Source organism: Cyclospora cayetanensis, unplaced genomic scaffold (genome assembly GCF_002999335.1).
Source record: "Cyclospora cayetanensis isolate NF1_C8 unplaced genomic scaffold, CcayRef3 CcayRef3_contig_110, whole genome shotgun sequence".
Lineage (NCBI taxonomy): Eukaryota > Apicomplexa > Conoidasida > Eucoccidiorida > Eimeriidae > Cyclospora > Cyclospora cayetanensis.
This window is the reverse complement of record NW_020312049.1, coordinates 18,324-33,659: the sequence shown is the minus strand read 5'-3', so window position 1 is coordinate 33,659 and position 15,336 is coordinate 18,324. Positions and strand designations below refer to the sequence as shown.

Genomic DNA, 15,336 nt, shown 5'->3' with positions numbered 1-15,336 from the left:
TAAAGTCTGGCTTTCCATCCCGCCTTTGCAGGTTGTATTATACGCCCTTTTGACCTCGCTGGTGCTCTTTCACGTAGCGCACTCTTCGGCAGTAGCAGAGGAGAGGTGCAGAAAGAGCAGTGACAGCTGCTTCTTGTGGCTGCGCGTCATGGCAGCTGACAATTCCCTCCTGCACCTGGAGGAGGTCCTCACAGAAACGGATGCAGGAGCACGTCCAGCTCAAACATGCTGCTTGCCCCCAAACGGCTGCAGCAACAACAGCGGTGATGCTGATTGTGTGGTGCCCCCTGTGCTCACGGAGGTAGCAGCGCGGGCTGCGGCGATAGCAGCTGCCGCTCAGGCAGCCAGTCTCTCCGAACGGTGTCGGTCTTTGCTGCCTCTACTGGAGGGAGCAGCCCAGAGCGGCAGCGGGAGAGAAGAGGAAACACCTGCTGACGGTAGCAGCGGCAAGGGAGACGATAGCAGCGCAGTGGAAAGGAGTCAAAGACCCCTTACTGAGCGGCTAGAGCTAGATTCCGACTCCGAGGGCCCTGTGGTAGAGTTGGGTGCGCACCACACTTCAATTTCTCGTGTCTCGAGCGGCATCCACTGGCAGCCGTAATCTGGTGACGTGCTTCCCATCTTTCTTTTCCTGCTTTGTGGTTGCATGCGTGTGTATGTATGTATGTATGCAGAGGTAGGTGTAGGGGTCCTCGACGTAATGGGCCAGGTTCCAGATGACACGCGGCTAGCGCAGATGGGCATCCAAGTTGTGGAACTCCCTGAGGATTCACCAGTGCTACTGGTCAGTCTCTAGCACACATGAACTCCGGCCCCTCCTCCCCGCATCATCTGTTCTGCTCAATGGGCAGCACTGCGTTCTCGCATCCGCATACTGCATCGCTTGCCTACGGTTGTTTCAACCATCTGCTTTCGGCCCTGCCATCCGACTGCTGCACGCTTTTTGCCTGTCTGCACTTCTTTCTTATGTGTCTCGCCTCCCTATCCCGGGGGTCTAAGGGGTGCAATGTTTTCCTTGTCGTTCTGCGAATTTAGGGATCAGGGGGCCCTGGGCCTCCTATGGACGCTTTACAGCGTGCGCTCGCAGCGCGGAAGCAGTCAGTTGGTTGTAACGGCCAGAGACTAGTGGTGTCAGTTCTCTCTAGCGGCAGCAGCAGCAGCGAAGGAGAAGAGGACAGCGACGAGAGTTCCGAAGCCTAGCCAGCCGCAAGCTGCGGTGGGGTGGGCTACCCCCATTCAGAAACGTTGAATGTACTAAATAAGTGCGCCAGACGCTAGGTAGGTACGAACTTTTTTGGTGCTGCGAATTCCTTACAGCAGCGATTTCGGTGGCTGGCGGTTGTGCATAGTTTGAAGGCGCATAAGCCGCGCCACAAGGCTACTTTGGCCGTTTATTTATGTATCAGAACCCGCTTCGGTGGAGTGTCTCTCCCCATGGCTCCAGGGAAAGGCAGGAAGCAACTACTGCGCTACTTCCTGTATGTACATCGAGACATCTGAATAGCATTGATACCTCTTCGTGGGAAAACTCTAGCCTCCAAAAAGGCGAGCTGTAGTATGCAGTAGACATGAGCATCATCAAACTGATACCGTCGCATATGTTGCTTAGTTCTGGCAGTGAGCCATTGTTCACCCGAAGTTTAGCCCTCCAAGAAGGGCTTCCCGTCGGGCGCCTCTAAAAGAAGTGGCCTCCAAGAAGACCCTTCGTAAGAACTGCTGCTTGATCGGCATGCAAATGCAGGTGCCCTCTGCCAAGGCATGAGGCCATCTTGCTTGCCCTCTCTGGCATGCCCGAGAGCCTTCTTTGATAAAAGTTGCTGTCGCCAGCGCACAGTTTGGCCTTGAAAGGAGGTGCGTGGCAGGCCTGTGCAAACTATGCAGAGACGAGGGCAGCGGCTGCCTGCCGTACTGTCACTCCACCTTCGTGCATTTTGAGGCCCCTGTGGGGTATTCTACGAAGGAGGCTGCCGCCGATCAGCAGCACGCTTCTTTGGGGAGAGGTCGCTATGCGGCGAAACGCTCAGAGCGTAGTCTGCCAACCGTTACACGATTACTTGGGAACGGGGTTCAGCCACTGTCCACCCTGGCCGTACGCTGCAGCAACGATCTGGGCAGCTGCGTTCACACAACAGGTGCCAGCAAATGCGTAAAGGGGAGTGTAACGATGACGCCTGAATTCGCACTGATCGCAGTTCGCTGCGCTGAGTATACCACACACAGCATTGGCCCAGCTGCTCTACGAAGAGTAGACGGAAAGGGCAGAAAGAGCCTCACTTTTCTTCTGCTTGCGAACCATGTAGATCATATGCCACGCCTTGTATCCACCGTAGAAGACGAGGCCCATGCCGAGGGGGTTAGCCCACCACCAACGCCGGTATTCGGAGCTGAAGCGCAGAAACCCACATATGAAAGCAAAGAACCGCGTTTTTTGACATGCAGAAAACAAAGTAAAAGCAACAAAAACGACTCCTGCTCGCAGGCTGAGCATAAAGGAAACGGATAATCCGTGAAAGCAAGTCTCCTCCTAAATTTCACATGCATAGACGGCATCTCCGTTGCAGCTCAACTGCAGGGAAGCTCACGCCAAGACACGAAGAACACGTCACTTGCCATGCATTGTTTTTTCGCCTTCTCAGGCTAGGATGTTACGTGACAATGAACGTAGCTAGGCGAGACAATCATATGGAGGGAAAAACTGCAAGACCACTTGTGCCGTTCAACGCAGGGAAACGGTGCTTCCTGGGAAGCGATGTAGAAGGAAAGTGAGGTCGCACAAGTCCAGTCAAAGCTCACAGGGAGACAGTTAATAAAAGTACGATGTATGCGGTAGCGGTAATCACCATGAATAATAGCGATAAGCACACAACGCGCATCAGAAGTGGGAAATAAATGTTTCACTCGCAATCGCTTCAAGCGTTCTGTCTGATGATGAGTATAAGGGGGATTAATCTGAAGATGCTGCCTTCCACAGGAACCTAAAGGAGATCACGAAAAGAAATTGGGAGAGGAAAAGACCAGGGCGCCGCCTCAAGTGCATGGCTGCAGCGCCACTTGCTCGCCAAAGTCGCAGGGTTGTGCACCAGTTTGAAATTACCCAGGGATATCAGCTTATTTTCACTCGGAGACTTACCAACGAGCAATCTGAGCAAACTGTTTGTTTGTCCATGCCATCATTTGCGTCGAAACGTCACTAAATTGCCGGCCCTTCATCTCATGCCACTGTCGTTTCCACCGCACGGGGTTTATTGCCCGCCCAGCCATGGCAATGTAGCTCTGAATATGAAACCCCATCCTCCTCTTCTAAATACAAAACGAGGAACTGAAACTCATGCAGGACCACCAAGTGGCCAGCAACGAAAAGCAACAGAAGGGCCCTGACTTCCCTCTGTCTGGAGGTGAGGCAACTTGCTCCCCACGACAGATTGTTGAAACAGCTACCCACAATACAGTGCAATAAACTTTCTTAGCAACATTAGGGAGGAGCTGCTTCAAAGGAAAACGCGGAGAGATTCTTAAAGCCCCGGGATGTTCCTTGTGGCGCATGCAGATGACCGCAGCCGACAGCATTCGACCTGCACCCTCCCTAGAAGCTCGTTCTTTTGGTTGTATGCAGTTGGTGGAAGAGCGAGGATCAAGAGAAAGCCTAGTGGCCCCAATAACTATCTGGGGCGATTGCGCAACTGCCGAACAACAAACGTTGTAAAAGGCACTGCATGCCACCAGAAGAGGGATGCTTGCATCCTTCAAAGCTGCAGATGCACGCTTGGTGACAACAACCAGACACAAGATCTCACCGTGTGCCACCTTGGTATATGCAGTCTTTAGTCCTAATAACTGTATAGGCCTTGAGGCCTTTAGCGTGAGATGCAGCGTCGGTTGCTTTTTGACAAAACAGAAGCAAGGAGAGACGGGAATAATCCCACATACTGTAGGCCCTCGGGCTGCTCGCGCCTAACCATTCAATTCCATGCTATCTTTCAGTGTACTTGGTAGACTGGCACACCTAAATGCGCTACAAAACTAGAACATTCGCTTGAGCATTACTTCTATAAAATGTTCGTCGTTGCGTTGGCCTCCATCCTGCATCAGGATGCTGCCAGTCGAAGAGCCCGTACAGCCCTTCTGTGAAACAAATATTGGTGGCGCGGTCGGGTGAAAAGTACGCAGCCACGAAGCAGCAATTGGGTAGTGCCGCACGCAATCTGCATGACCATAGCCCCTCCGACTTTGTCTACTAACTTGCGTTACGTCGTTCGCTTCTCATCATATCTCGAGCAGATGCAGCAACTATGCCTAAGCAACGTCTTTTCTCCTATGCTTTATTTGGCTATAGCTGCTGCTTTGTCTCTCTTGCTGCCGCGCTTCTGCTGCTGGTTCTTTGCTGCAGCAACAGCTAGTCACGGAGACTCCGCATACGTGCTGGAAGAGGGGAATAAAGGACTTGCTGGTCCCTCCTCTAATGGCTTAGGATTCGCAGTATATCGCGTCTCTACAAAGCCCTGCCCAGGATAGTAGCATCCAACGAGGTTCATGCTCATGCAGGAGTTCATGCGTGTTCCTATGAATAGGGCAAAGACCGTGGCAGCTTCCCTGCCGTTTGGTGCTCTGCTAATACCGTTCCACCTGAATCAGGCCCTTGTTGAGAAGCACTACACAGACGCAGAAGGCCTCAAACCCATCCGCGCAGGGCAGCTCAGCGACCTGGGAAGAAGAGTAAGCACACAAGGGGAACACATGAATAAAGGTCCTCAATCCGAAAAGCACAGTAGAAGAGATAGAGCTGCTACACAGCTGCTCAGTATGCCAGAAAAAGACAGAAAGGTAGATGCAACGCGACGGGGAGCAGACAGACATATCGAGGGCCCCACCTCTATTGGCTCTCCTTGAGCAAGGACTCTCATTACCGCAGAAGCCGTGGGACAGATCGGCAGTCGCAGTCTGCAGCCACGGATACAGCCGTATGGAAGGCACAGGAGTCCGTAGCGGGGGCAACGCTGTAGCATGAATGCTGCAGCACTACTGGATCTGGTTAGCTACAATCCTGTTCCCTCTCCAGCGCAAACAGTACAGCATTCACAAGAAGACAACTTTGGGGGCAAACGTGTCTAAGGACGGTCTATGCCTACGGCGTCAACTAGACGACCTGCAGTTTAAAGAAGCAGCTAGTGCCTCATGAGGTGTTTCCTAAGAAGCAGATTGCGACGTATTAGCCCGGGTCATAGAAATCGTGGTGTCGAAGGGAAGACTGGCCCTCCGAAAGAATGCCCAGAGGAAGTGAAGCTTACACTGCGGTCCCCTTTGTGAAAATAGCCGTGCTGCTGTCTTCTTCACATTCACAGCTAATGCCTGCACAAATAACCGAACAGTAAACTGTACAATCGTCCCCAGAGCCTCTGCTCCATGCACGGAATATCTCTCCCTCCGTAATGAGTGCCTCCAAAGGTTGCCACTTTCCCAGCAAGCTCCCCAGAAGTGCCTGAGGCCACCGACTTTCCTGCGCATCCTCGTTCGTGTATATAGCAAATACAGTTGGGAGCCCCTGCGAGGGATCTGCTTTCAGCGAACGCCCTCAGAGCCAAGCAAAACTGACATGCACCGCAAAGGCAGTCGGCCAAGGAGATATCAAAAGCAGTAACACTTGGGGTTTGGCGACTAAGATTCACCATCTTGAAGCCTGACAACAGAGTGCCAGTGGATGGGCAGCTTGACCGCGGCTTCTTGCGATACGCGATATTGAGAGCATTGCATCGCTGTCAAGCTGAAGAGACACCCACGAAGACAGAAGCAGCCGAAGTAAGCACATACAGGAATGCAGCAACCAGCCGCCAGCAGCACCAAAGCAATGGCTAATGCCAACGCCCCAACACAGCGCACTTAGCCGCATGATCATCGCACGCAGCAAGAAGGCCTTCGTAGTTCAAATGTTTGTTCACGTCTTCCAGCAAACGCTTGGTCATCTCCCGCCTCCTCTTCTCTGTTTCAGGGCCCCCCGCCAATCGCGGTGTCTCCTAAATAAGTAAAACATGCTCGAATCTCCAAATACCCAGGCATGCACAGAAAACAGTGCGTGTAAGGTGTCCGCTGAATCATTCGAAGACTGCATGATTCCAAGGACTGAATCGCGAACTATGCAGACTTGAGACCTGCCTTGATGATTGCTTGTCTTCCATGGAGCTCATTCTCTGCCAGCAGGCGGTGCTGCGTCAGCAGGCGTTTTATCAGCCTAGACGCCATTATGCCCTATAATAACGCACCAGCGAACGCATGAGATACTTGCTTGCGCTGATGCTGCCTCCTGGTTGTGACGGTGCTGCTGCTGCTGCTCGCCATTAGGCTGCTGCAATCCAGATGCATCAGTATGCGTGGGGGCATATTGCTGGAGTGTGGGACTTACATGACTAAACTCCGCAGTGGGAATGGTGATTGTCACGTGCAGTGATATCTCCTCAGCAGTTCTTCCCTTGTGGGCCATTCTAGGTCGTCACAAAACCACAAACCCCTAGTCCTCGTGCACACAACTCATCAAGAAGGGCCTCCAAGGGGGAATTCGCTCAGTAGCCACAAGCCCAGCCCTATGAGAACAGAAGAATTCACTTACCCTCTAGGTATGTACAGGATGTCGCCCGCATTCAGGCAAAATGACGTGGGGGTACCCAAATCCTGCAGCAGAACACAGAGCACAAACACGCGTGAAGCATACCTCCCGCGCGTTTGCATGTTTGTTGCCTCCGTGCGTTCGCCCCTTAAAGCCAATAGTCTTCCCCTCCACCACCTTCGTGTTTCTGCTTCCCACTTCTTGTACACTGTTCGCGTATTTTGCATCGCGCTGCATGTGCCTCTCACGGTGCCTAGCTCTCCCTGTGTCTGCTCCTAGCTCTCCCTGCGTCTGCCCCCAGCATCTCTCTCTCTGTCTCTCTCTGTCCACCACTTCTATACGTGGTGATGCGTAAGTGGCTCTGCAGTTGAACTCCTGTTTCCGTCTTCCTCTGCATAACGGTGTTTAGTGTCTGTGCATCTGTAATGCGGTCTCTCAATACCACTACTCCCCTAGCGCTGTCTCTACCTCGCTATCCTTTGTTTTTTTTCCTGTCCTGTTCGTCCCACGCTTGCCTGCTCAATTGGACCCTTCTTGCCAAGCATCTCGGAGCTCAGGCAGAGGCCCAGAGGCGAATTGTAAATATCCCACTCCTTACATCCCCACAGTTGCAGCAAGAACACGTCCTGCGGCATTCCACCGCAGACCCTTGCAAAAAGACGGCTTCTCCGGCCACAAGAAGAGCAGCAACAAGGAATGTTTAGGAGAGAAAAGGCGCTGGAAACAAGCCCTCTCGTGGCCCTGTGGTACGCTGCACAATCCGAATCGTATGATAATAAAACTTTCTGCGGCGTTACCCCCCGAATAATTCAAGGATCCTGCAAAAACGGGAAACTGTCAGGGTTTTTTCTCCTCGTACCTGTGCATCTGTGTGAGCGCCAACCGTGTACGACTTCGGGGGAGTAAGGTAACCAACAGCAAAGACATGGTAAAAGAGCTTCTCAGCCAGCCGCCGGCAGAAGGCATACAGCATCGGAGACCCCCTGTCAGCCTGATTCAGGATATACGAAGTGGTCCCCAAATAGGGACGCAGCAAACACCCCCAAACAGCGAGGGCAGGGCCCTCTACGCGGCTCCCTGATGGCCAGGAGGGTGGTACTCCAACCTCTATCGCCGTCCCCTCCTAAACAAAAAATAACATGGCCACCGCACAAGCGCACATACACATATATATATATATATATAAACACACACACACATATATATATACATACACACACACACCATGAATCCTCCAGGGGCCGTAAGGGCCGCCCGAATATTTACCCTTCTCACTCCACGATCCTACAGTGACGTGTCAACGAGAACCCATAGGCGACCTATCAGAGGCTAAAGCCATCATTGAAAGTGTGCATGGGTCCTATGGGATCTGTTCAAAAGGGAGAGCCTTGCTCGTGCAAGCAGCCAAGGATGACATGAGGAAGCTGCATGGCCTGTTCGCAGGACGCCTGGAATGTGGAGGCTTGGGGCCTGTGCCGACCTTAAAGAGAGCGAGGTTGTTAGCCATCCAAACACGGTATATAAGCTCCGCAAAAGAAGACTGCGGAGACAGGAGGCAGAACGGGAAGGCACACGGAGAGCGAAAATGAAGGAGGGCGAATGAGGGTAGCTTAGGGGCCTGCAGGGAGGACGAGGACGTAGAAAGGAGGTGGAAAGGATTTACATGCGAGGTGCAACGATACAGGCAAAGTGCAGCAGCAGGGACTGAGGCGCAGGGTGCAGCTATAAGAACGCAAAACTAAACGCAAAGGATGTGGAAACTGAGAAAGCCGAGGAAACTGCAGGCTTATTGAAAACGGTTGGTCTCCCACATCCCCCGACGTGCAAGGCATCTGACTGGGTTAAATAAATTCGGTCCAATCGAATGGCTCTTAAGTGCATCTCTCCGCCATATGTGGTGTTTCCGTTCCCATGTGTTATTGAAGAAGTCGTCGGAGAGACATTGAGAGGCAAAACAATCAGCAAGACGCGCGCCCTCTACTTCCTGCTGTTGTAGCTGCGCGTCCTGGTGCATAAGCGGGTGCTCAGAGGGAACGCTTTGCGGTTGTTGCTTCTCTTGAGTGTGCGCTTCCTGCCGCTGGCGATGTTGGTGCTGCTGATGCTGTGGCTGAGGTTCATTATTTACCTGCTGCTGTTGCTGATTCGAAAATCGCTCCTGCTCCTGCTGCTGCAAGAGGTGCTTCTGTTGCTGCAGATGCTGCTGCTCCAGCTCCTCTTTTTGTTGCTCCGTCTCGCCAGCAGCAGAGGTCGCCGTTGATGTTGAGCAAGACATGATTCCACGACGCTTCCTGTATTTCGAAAACGCAGATTCGGAGATTCGGGGTTTCCCGCTGCCTCGGCTGGCGGAGGGGGAGAAGGGGGGAGAGCAGCTTTTGCTGTTGTGCTGGCTGTGTGTCTGTTGGCGTCACGGCGTTCCCAGCGATGTAGTTCCGCGGCGAACTGCCATGAAGTCCAGACATAAGCCCCCTTCCCTAAGCTTGAATCTCCGATCCTACAGTGCTAAATCTATTGGTATTCCCAGGAAGATGGCTATCCGAGGAAGCTCCGGTTGGAGGGCTCAGGACCCGGGGACGACGCCCCCCTCCAGTGGTAGCTTGAGCCTCTGTAGGGCACTGAAGGCTCTTGCTGAGAATGCAAAGCACGTATCCGTGGGAGGCCTTAAAACGCATGCACATTAGCAGTGCTATGTGTTTTACGGATGCGAAAGTCGGGCCCGTGCGGTGCATGGTTCCAAGCGCCAAGGGGGTAGCCACGCACATACACGGGGCCCCCCCTACTCGGCTATGGCAGCTGCACGCCTGGGGCGTGGAGCCTCACAAGGGAAGACCAAAAATAACTTCCCTACTGCTCAGTTTCTGAGAATCTTTATGGGAAAGATGCAAATTGTGCGAAGTCGAAGAACGATGCGTAGTACTTCAATGTTTGCGCAAGAGTGTTCCATCGGGCTCGCTGGCGCCAATGCACAGTCCCGCACGATTCTGTCTCTTCTCGTGTACGGCATCTTTGCAGGTAAATCCTCTTTCTGTTTTTCTAACGCGTAAAAGAGCGCCATAGGCGCCCTGCCTCTGTATATCCTGCGCGACCTGTGGCGGTCTCGTGTGCCCTCCACCGGAGTAACCCGTTTTAAAGTGTCCGTCCCCCTTGTTCCGTGCTTTCCACTAGCGTGGGAGGCTCTGCCCGTCCTTTTAAACAAGCAGCGCCTTCGGCAGCAGCATCGGCTTCACCCGAGGGGTGGGCGCCGCAAAGGACTGAAGCCACAGCCCTGGCCAAAGTCGTATGTGCAGCCTCGTCACGTACAGCCACGATGTGCTGGGTCTGCTTGATAAGTGTCCTTGTGATCGTGGCGGTGTTGGTCGGCGGAGGCCTCATTTTGGGCCTGGTGCACAACAGCAGTGGCGATTCTCTGTGGGATCAATTCCTCGCTTGGCTGGATTCCATCGTTCGCAAGTAGCACACGCCCCTGACGAATGCGCGACTAAGGCGCCACACCCAGAGGGCATTACAGACGCGGTAGGAGTGCCTTGCATTACCTTCGGGCGTCTGCCGCACACTTCCAGGGTAATTCAACATTCTCTCTGTTGCCCCTCAGCCGTGCGGGCAAGAGGGGGCCCCAACGAAGTAGGCCCATGGCTTCGGAACGCCTCCCCCCTCTCGCCCCCCCCCGTACAAAAACACCAAGCTATGGCCTCATCTCGGTTCATATAATTGAAAGACTTCCGACACTGGGGATCAACAGCGCAAGGGCCTCTGATGGACAGAATTTCTTCCCAGGTGCCCTTCAAACAGCGCCCAACCGAAGCGCTGGAAACTTGAGGGCTTTGATTCTCACAAAGGGGCTTGCAAGCAGCTCCTCTCCGTTTTATACACACACACGAAGAACCTTCTTCCTCTTGGCGCACATATGGGGGCTCCCTGACTCATAAGAGAACGATCTGAATTGACGAGCACTTGTATACACAAACCCACGCAGCGGCAGACAACTCGCTGGGTCACTAGCCGTCCGGCCACTTGTTTGGCAGAAACTCTGCAGAGACAGTAGATAGCCACTAGTTGGCTAGGTAGCCGCGTACGTGTCCCCGTAACTACCGGGGTTGCTTTTGTATCTGCGGCCTTGGGTCCCTCCCAGCTCCGTCAACGAGCGGTGCCCGACGGAATCTACTGCTCCCTCTTTTGCTGCTGCCCCACAAGCAGCTGTCTTCATAAGCTTAAAAGCGAAGTCTAGCCTTAATGGCGCTGTAAGGGCAGTTTGACCAACTGTACGGCTGGCCAGAGCTACGGGCCACACAGCCTACGGAGGGCTAAGCCGCTGCGCTCCCTCAGTCCTGAGTTGTAGTAGCAGAAGCAACTGCATGCACCCACGCGCCCAGAGCGGGGGTCCCCAGGGCCCTTACAGACCACTGGCCATCGCCGCCAAGCCACACTACTCTCCCCTCGCCGCTGGGAGTCTTACAACTGCTGCTGCTTGGCGTGTCACTACAACACCCAAATAGCTCATCTCTGAGAGACACGCGGGTCTGGGGCAGTTCCCACAAGGCATCCGTCTCCTCACAAAGCCCTAAAGGGCCCTCCAGAGGCGTCTCTTTGCAAAGACTCCCTGCAGGGGTGGGGCCTCGGGGATCGACGGCAGTGCTGTCTACAGCGACATCCCTGGCACCTGAAGGACCTCCACTGCCAGGCACTTTGCCGTCCGCCTTGCACTGTTGTTGTTGTTGCTGCTGCTGCCATATCGCCTCTTCCCAGCGCTGCTGCATTGCCCGATACTGCTGATCGGCCGTAGCACTGAAGGCTTGACACCCCATGAGAAGGGGCGAGCAGACCGGCACCAGAACCAGGGGGTTCAACGAGGACTTCTCAGGAGCACCGCGGGAGCTCCTCAAACGCATTACAAAATGAGTCCTGCTTCTTACTAGACAGTCAGCGGCGCGTGGCCAAGAGGAACGCCAGATCTGAGCATACGACTCATGCCCTAGATTGAATATTTTATTTCGCGGTCCATCAGGGGCCATGGAAGGCACACACTGCCAGTAAACAAGCGGCAGGAAGCCTCAGCGGCGAAGCAGACGCAGGACGACACACACAGTTTGACAGCGACAGCCGCAAAAGTGGTAGCAATGCCCACTGACCTTTTCTCGGAATTCTCTAAAGAAATGCGTAGTGGACCCCCCAAGACCTGCGGCACAGTTTTGCTTTGGCTGTTGAAGCTCAAGCAGCGAGTCCGTCAGGAGGAAATCTCTCACGGCTGCCTTGTCACCGCATCTGCACCAGCCAGGGAGCAGAACCCGTAAGAGGGGTGCTCCTCTTGCAGATCGTGTTTCTGCTGCGGAAAATGATCCGCCTTCTGCACCACTGCTGCCACATCCGCTGTTGTTGTTGCTGCCGCCAACGCGATGTTTCAGATGAAGAATCAGGGCGCCATAGGGTGGCCAGAACGTTATCTGCACACATCCATACAGACACAGGCATCCCCCAGGCAAGCCTGGTGCTCCTACCGTTGTATGCGGCCGATACCAGAGCCGTTTCTGTGGATGAATGGGTGGACTGCTAGTAGGGGGGGCCACTGCACCAGGAAAAAGGAGGCCACGGGCTAGAGAAAGCCGCTTACACGGTGCAACCGGTGATTTGGATGAAGCCGTACAACAGCACAGTGCTGAAGCAGGGGACTCGCTTCTGCAACAGCAGCTTGCTGCTGCCGTTGCTGCAGGCATTCGGGTGTAAGGAGACGAAACCAGTCTAGCAGGAGCACGGGTCCACCCTGTTACAGTGCGCCAAGAACGCAAGGATTCTTGCAAGATGCATATAAAGCCGAAGCCTCAAGCGTCGGCAGCAGTCACGCCAACAGAACTGGGCAGCTAGCCATCCCCCCGCCATCAGCAACACCACAGCATCAGCAGCACAGACTGGCGAAGTACCTCTGCAGATGCCAAAGCCACGAGTTTCGTGCCGCAAAACTCCCTTCCAAAGGCAGCAAACAAAAGGCACGGAGCATTCGGAATGCGCACTGCAGCCTGTACACTCCAATTCTGCTGCGGCTGTAGCGGCTTCCCCTTCTGCCGCTGTTGTTGCTGCTGCTGCCTGTACACCAGCCATGCAAGACCCCACCCCCCCCCGTGTAGCTGCAGCAGCACGTGCAGCCCATGGCCGTCACAATGAGCAACAAGGAGGCTACTAGACGGCTCGCACGCGGAATCTACCCCTACGAGACCCTTAGAAGGCCCTCTAGATGGTAGTTTCAGTGCTGTGAGGGCAGCAGCGGGCATTTCTACCACAGGGGCCTTGCTGAAATCAACAACACACACGACCTCAGTACACGCGCTGCTGCTGCTGCTGCTGCTGCTGGTGTACTGTCGCACTTGCAGCCGATCATCCATCGTGTGCGCAGCAACCACAAGCTCTTGCTGCGCCGCTGCGTGGCTTTGGCAGGCAATACAATAGCTGCTGCCGTCTGCAGCTGCCGCTGCCGCCTCTGGGCACAGCAGCAGAGGCCTCTCGATTTGGGGTGCCTGCTGCAGCAGCCGCCTGTAGAACCCCCGCAGGTGCAGCAGCGTCAGCTGCTGCCCTAAGAGGAGCCTCAAGGAGGAAGCAGCAGGCCGGGAGAGGGGGAGAGCCGACCGCAGAAGTAGCGCACGAGTTTCTGCTGCCGTGCTGAAGTAGCTGCCGCGATCTGCTGCCGAAGCCGCTGATGCGAGCTGTGTCGGCATTGCTGCAGGCTGTGCAGGCTCACCAGGAGGAGCTTCACCTGACCGCCGTGGCTGCTGCGCTTGCTTCTGCTGTTGCTGCTGCAGTGCAGCAGCACCATCGCAGCACGCGACTGCAATGCGTTCCGCTGCTGCTGCTGCCTGAATATTTGCAGCGGTGCTGCGCCTCACCAACAGAGCGGCCAGGTCAGTGCCAACAAGGCAGGGGCCTTCAGCCGCAGCAGCGCCTGCGAGCAGCGGCACTCCAGTAGCAACAGCGGCTGCAGCACCCACTAAGGGAGGCCACACGACGAAGCGGAAGCCACACCCCCAAAGCTGCTGCAGACCCGCAGCAGCTGCAGCAGCCGCCGGACGGCAGAGCACACACACTGCTGCTGCTGCTGACACCGACTCCCTTTGCTGCCGATGTTGTTGCTGCTGCTGCTGCTGCATCTGCATCTGCTTCTGCTTCTGCTCACACCGCTCCCGCCCACAGGCAGCAGGGGGCCCTCGAGGGGCCTTTGGCAGCTGATTCTTCTGCCAGTGCGGTCCCGTGCTTGTGGACACCAGCACAGGCTCCCGCCCCTTCTGCTGCAGCGCCGCTGTGAAGGTGTACGTCCACGGAGCCACTGCGAGCAGCGGCGGCAGAAGACGCATGCAGCAGCATGTGCCGCTGCTCTTCGGAGAAGCGTTGCCGCTGCTGTCGATGAATTCCAGCGGCTCCAGCGCCAACGTAAAGGGCCCCGAACTGGTGCAGGAAGGCCCACTGCAAGGGGCGGTCCAGGTCCCCTGGGAGACACCCGCCGCTGAGAGGTCGCTTCTTCCTTCATTCGCATGCGCATGCAGCAGAACCAGTTCATGTTCAGGGCCTTCTGCAGATGGCGCTCCGGCATGGGAGATATCGGCCGCTTTCCCCAGGGAGGGCTGTCCAATAAGGCTTTTCACGGCTGGCTCTACTTCTGCTGCAGCTCCAGAAACACCCGCGGTAGATTTCACCGAGAAAACGGCAGCAATCAGCGCATCACGAGGCTGCCACCAGCTGTGGTAATGTGCCTGCTCCTGCTGAAGGTCCAGCATCCAGAAACGTCTTGTCACGTCGTCTCTAAGGCACAAGAAGGCGTCCCCAGCTGCGAACTGCATGCAGCTCAGACCTAAACCCGTCGTGGAAGAAGCCTTTGAGGGGCCTTCTCCACAACGGGTGCAGCGCGCCGAGCGTTTTAGGGCACTGCTGCTGTCCCTAGAAGGTGACCCACCCATTAGGCGCCAACCGCAGACTGCACGGCGAGTCATGGCATCGATCACGAAGATGCAAATGTGCCTCCCGTTGTTGCAGCTGGAAGAATCTGCTGAGAAGGAGCTGTCGGAGTCGGCTGCTGGTGGCTCTGCTGGTGCTGCAGGGGTGCGTGGTGTGTGTGGCGGGCTGCTGCCTTGCAAATGGGCAGGAAAGAACGTGGTGCAGGTAGGGCCCCCTGGGGGCCCCTCCATCTTGCGCCTTTTGGGGTTTTGATGGGCGTCTTCCGCATTCCATGATTCCTTGCAGCTGCTGATGCTGCTGCACCAGCAGCCGCAAACAGTGCAGCCGTTCAGCGCAAAGGCGACGGCCACGGCGGATCTCGCCTCAGAGACAGCAAATGCGTCTGGCGATTGCAGTCGTGCCTGCAGCAGTTCCCTTAGACGGCAAGTCCCCGGGGGCTGTCCACTGCAGCCTTCAGCGGATCTAAGAGGGGGGGGCCCCGGGGGGCCCCCCCCTTCTTCTCCGTGAAAGGAAACCAGCGGTTCATCTGTAGATGGGGTCAGGTCCAGGTAGGGGTAGCGGCACAAGTATAAGAACTGTTGAGACATGTTTCGGGGGTAGGCCTCTCCACTTAGCCGTAGTGGACCTTACGCCTTCGGGCTGCCGGCAGGGTTCCCCAATATATTGAGGGTGAAGGGCGCGGGAACGGAGGCCCCTGTCACGGTGAGAGGTCCAAGAGGCCTTCAAACTGGCTCATAGGGAGACACATGGAGTCTGCCTTCTAGGAAGGGCTGTTGAACGCAGCGGCTTGGAAACTGCTGTAGATAAGTTGG

The 15,336-nt window shown here is 55.4% G+C and overlaps 5 protein-coding genes across 5 annotated transcripts; 2 read left to right on the top strand and 3 right to left on the bottom strand.

The window, feature by feature from the left end:
* Positions 1-148: 148 nt before the first annotated feature.
* On the top strand, positions 149-1,200 carry LOC34618061. The gene is made up of 3 exons (XM_026334871.1): positions 149-545; positions 675-784; positions 1,036-1,200. Exons 1-3 carry the CDS (start codon positions 149-151, stop codon positions 1,198-1,200), a joined length of 672 nt encoding a protein of 223 aa, XP_026190656.1.
* Positions 1,201-2,050: 850 nt separating this feature from the next.
* On the bottom strand, positions 2,051-3,291 carry LOC113146690. Its single transcript, XM_026334816.1, has 3 exons — positions 3,131-3,291; positions 2,275-2,384; positions 2,051-2,115 (listed from the first exon to the last, which is right to left on the bottom strand). The coding sequence occupies exons 1-3, from the start codon at positions 3,289-3,291 to the stop codon at positions 2,051-2,053; spliced, it is 336 nt and encodes a 111-aa protein (XP_026190601.1).
* Positions 3,292-4,608: 1,317 nt separating this feature from the next.
* LOC34618060 lies at positions 4,609-6,472 on the bottom strand. The gene is given in 8 exon segments (XM_026334862.1): positions 4,609-4,701; positions 4,869-4,938; positions 5,286-5,346; positions 5,405-5,652; positions 5,848-6,005; positions 6,133-6,271; positions 6,273-6,319; positions 6,395-6,472. Coding segments are annotated over 8 exon segments (894 nt in total).
* A 2,256-nt stretch (positions 6,473-8,728) lies between these two features.
* LOC113146700 lies at positions 8,729-10,046 on the top strand (the record flags this gene model as incomplete). Its single annotated transcript, XM_026334854.1, has 3 exons — positions 8,729-8,794; positions 9,274-9,560; positions 9,758-10,046. Coding segments are annotated over 3 exons (642 nt in total), but the record flags the coding sequence as incomplete, so codon positions are not given.
* Positions 10,047-10,911: 865 nt separating this feature from the next.
* Positions 10,912-15,111, bottom strand: LOC34618059. Its single transcript, XM_026334845.1, has 5 exons — positions 14,762-15,111; positions 12,505-14,659; positions 12,261-12,347; positions 11,833-12,030; positions 10,912-11,613 (listed from the first exon to the last, which is right to left on the bottom strand). The coding sequence occupies exons 1-5, from the start codon at positions 15,109-15,111 to the stop codon at positions 10,912-10,914; spliced, it is 3,492 nt and encodes a 1,163-aa protein (XP_026190630.1).
* Positions 15,112-15,336: the final 225 nt, after the last annotated feature.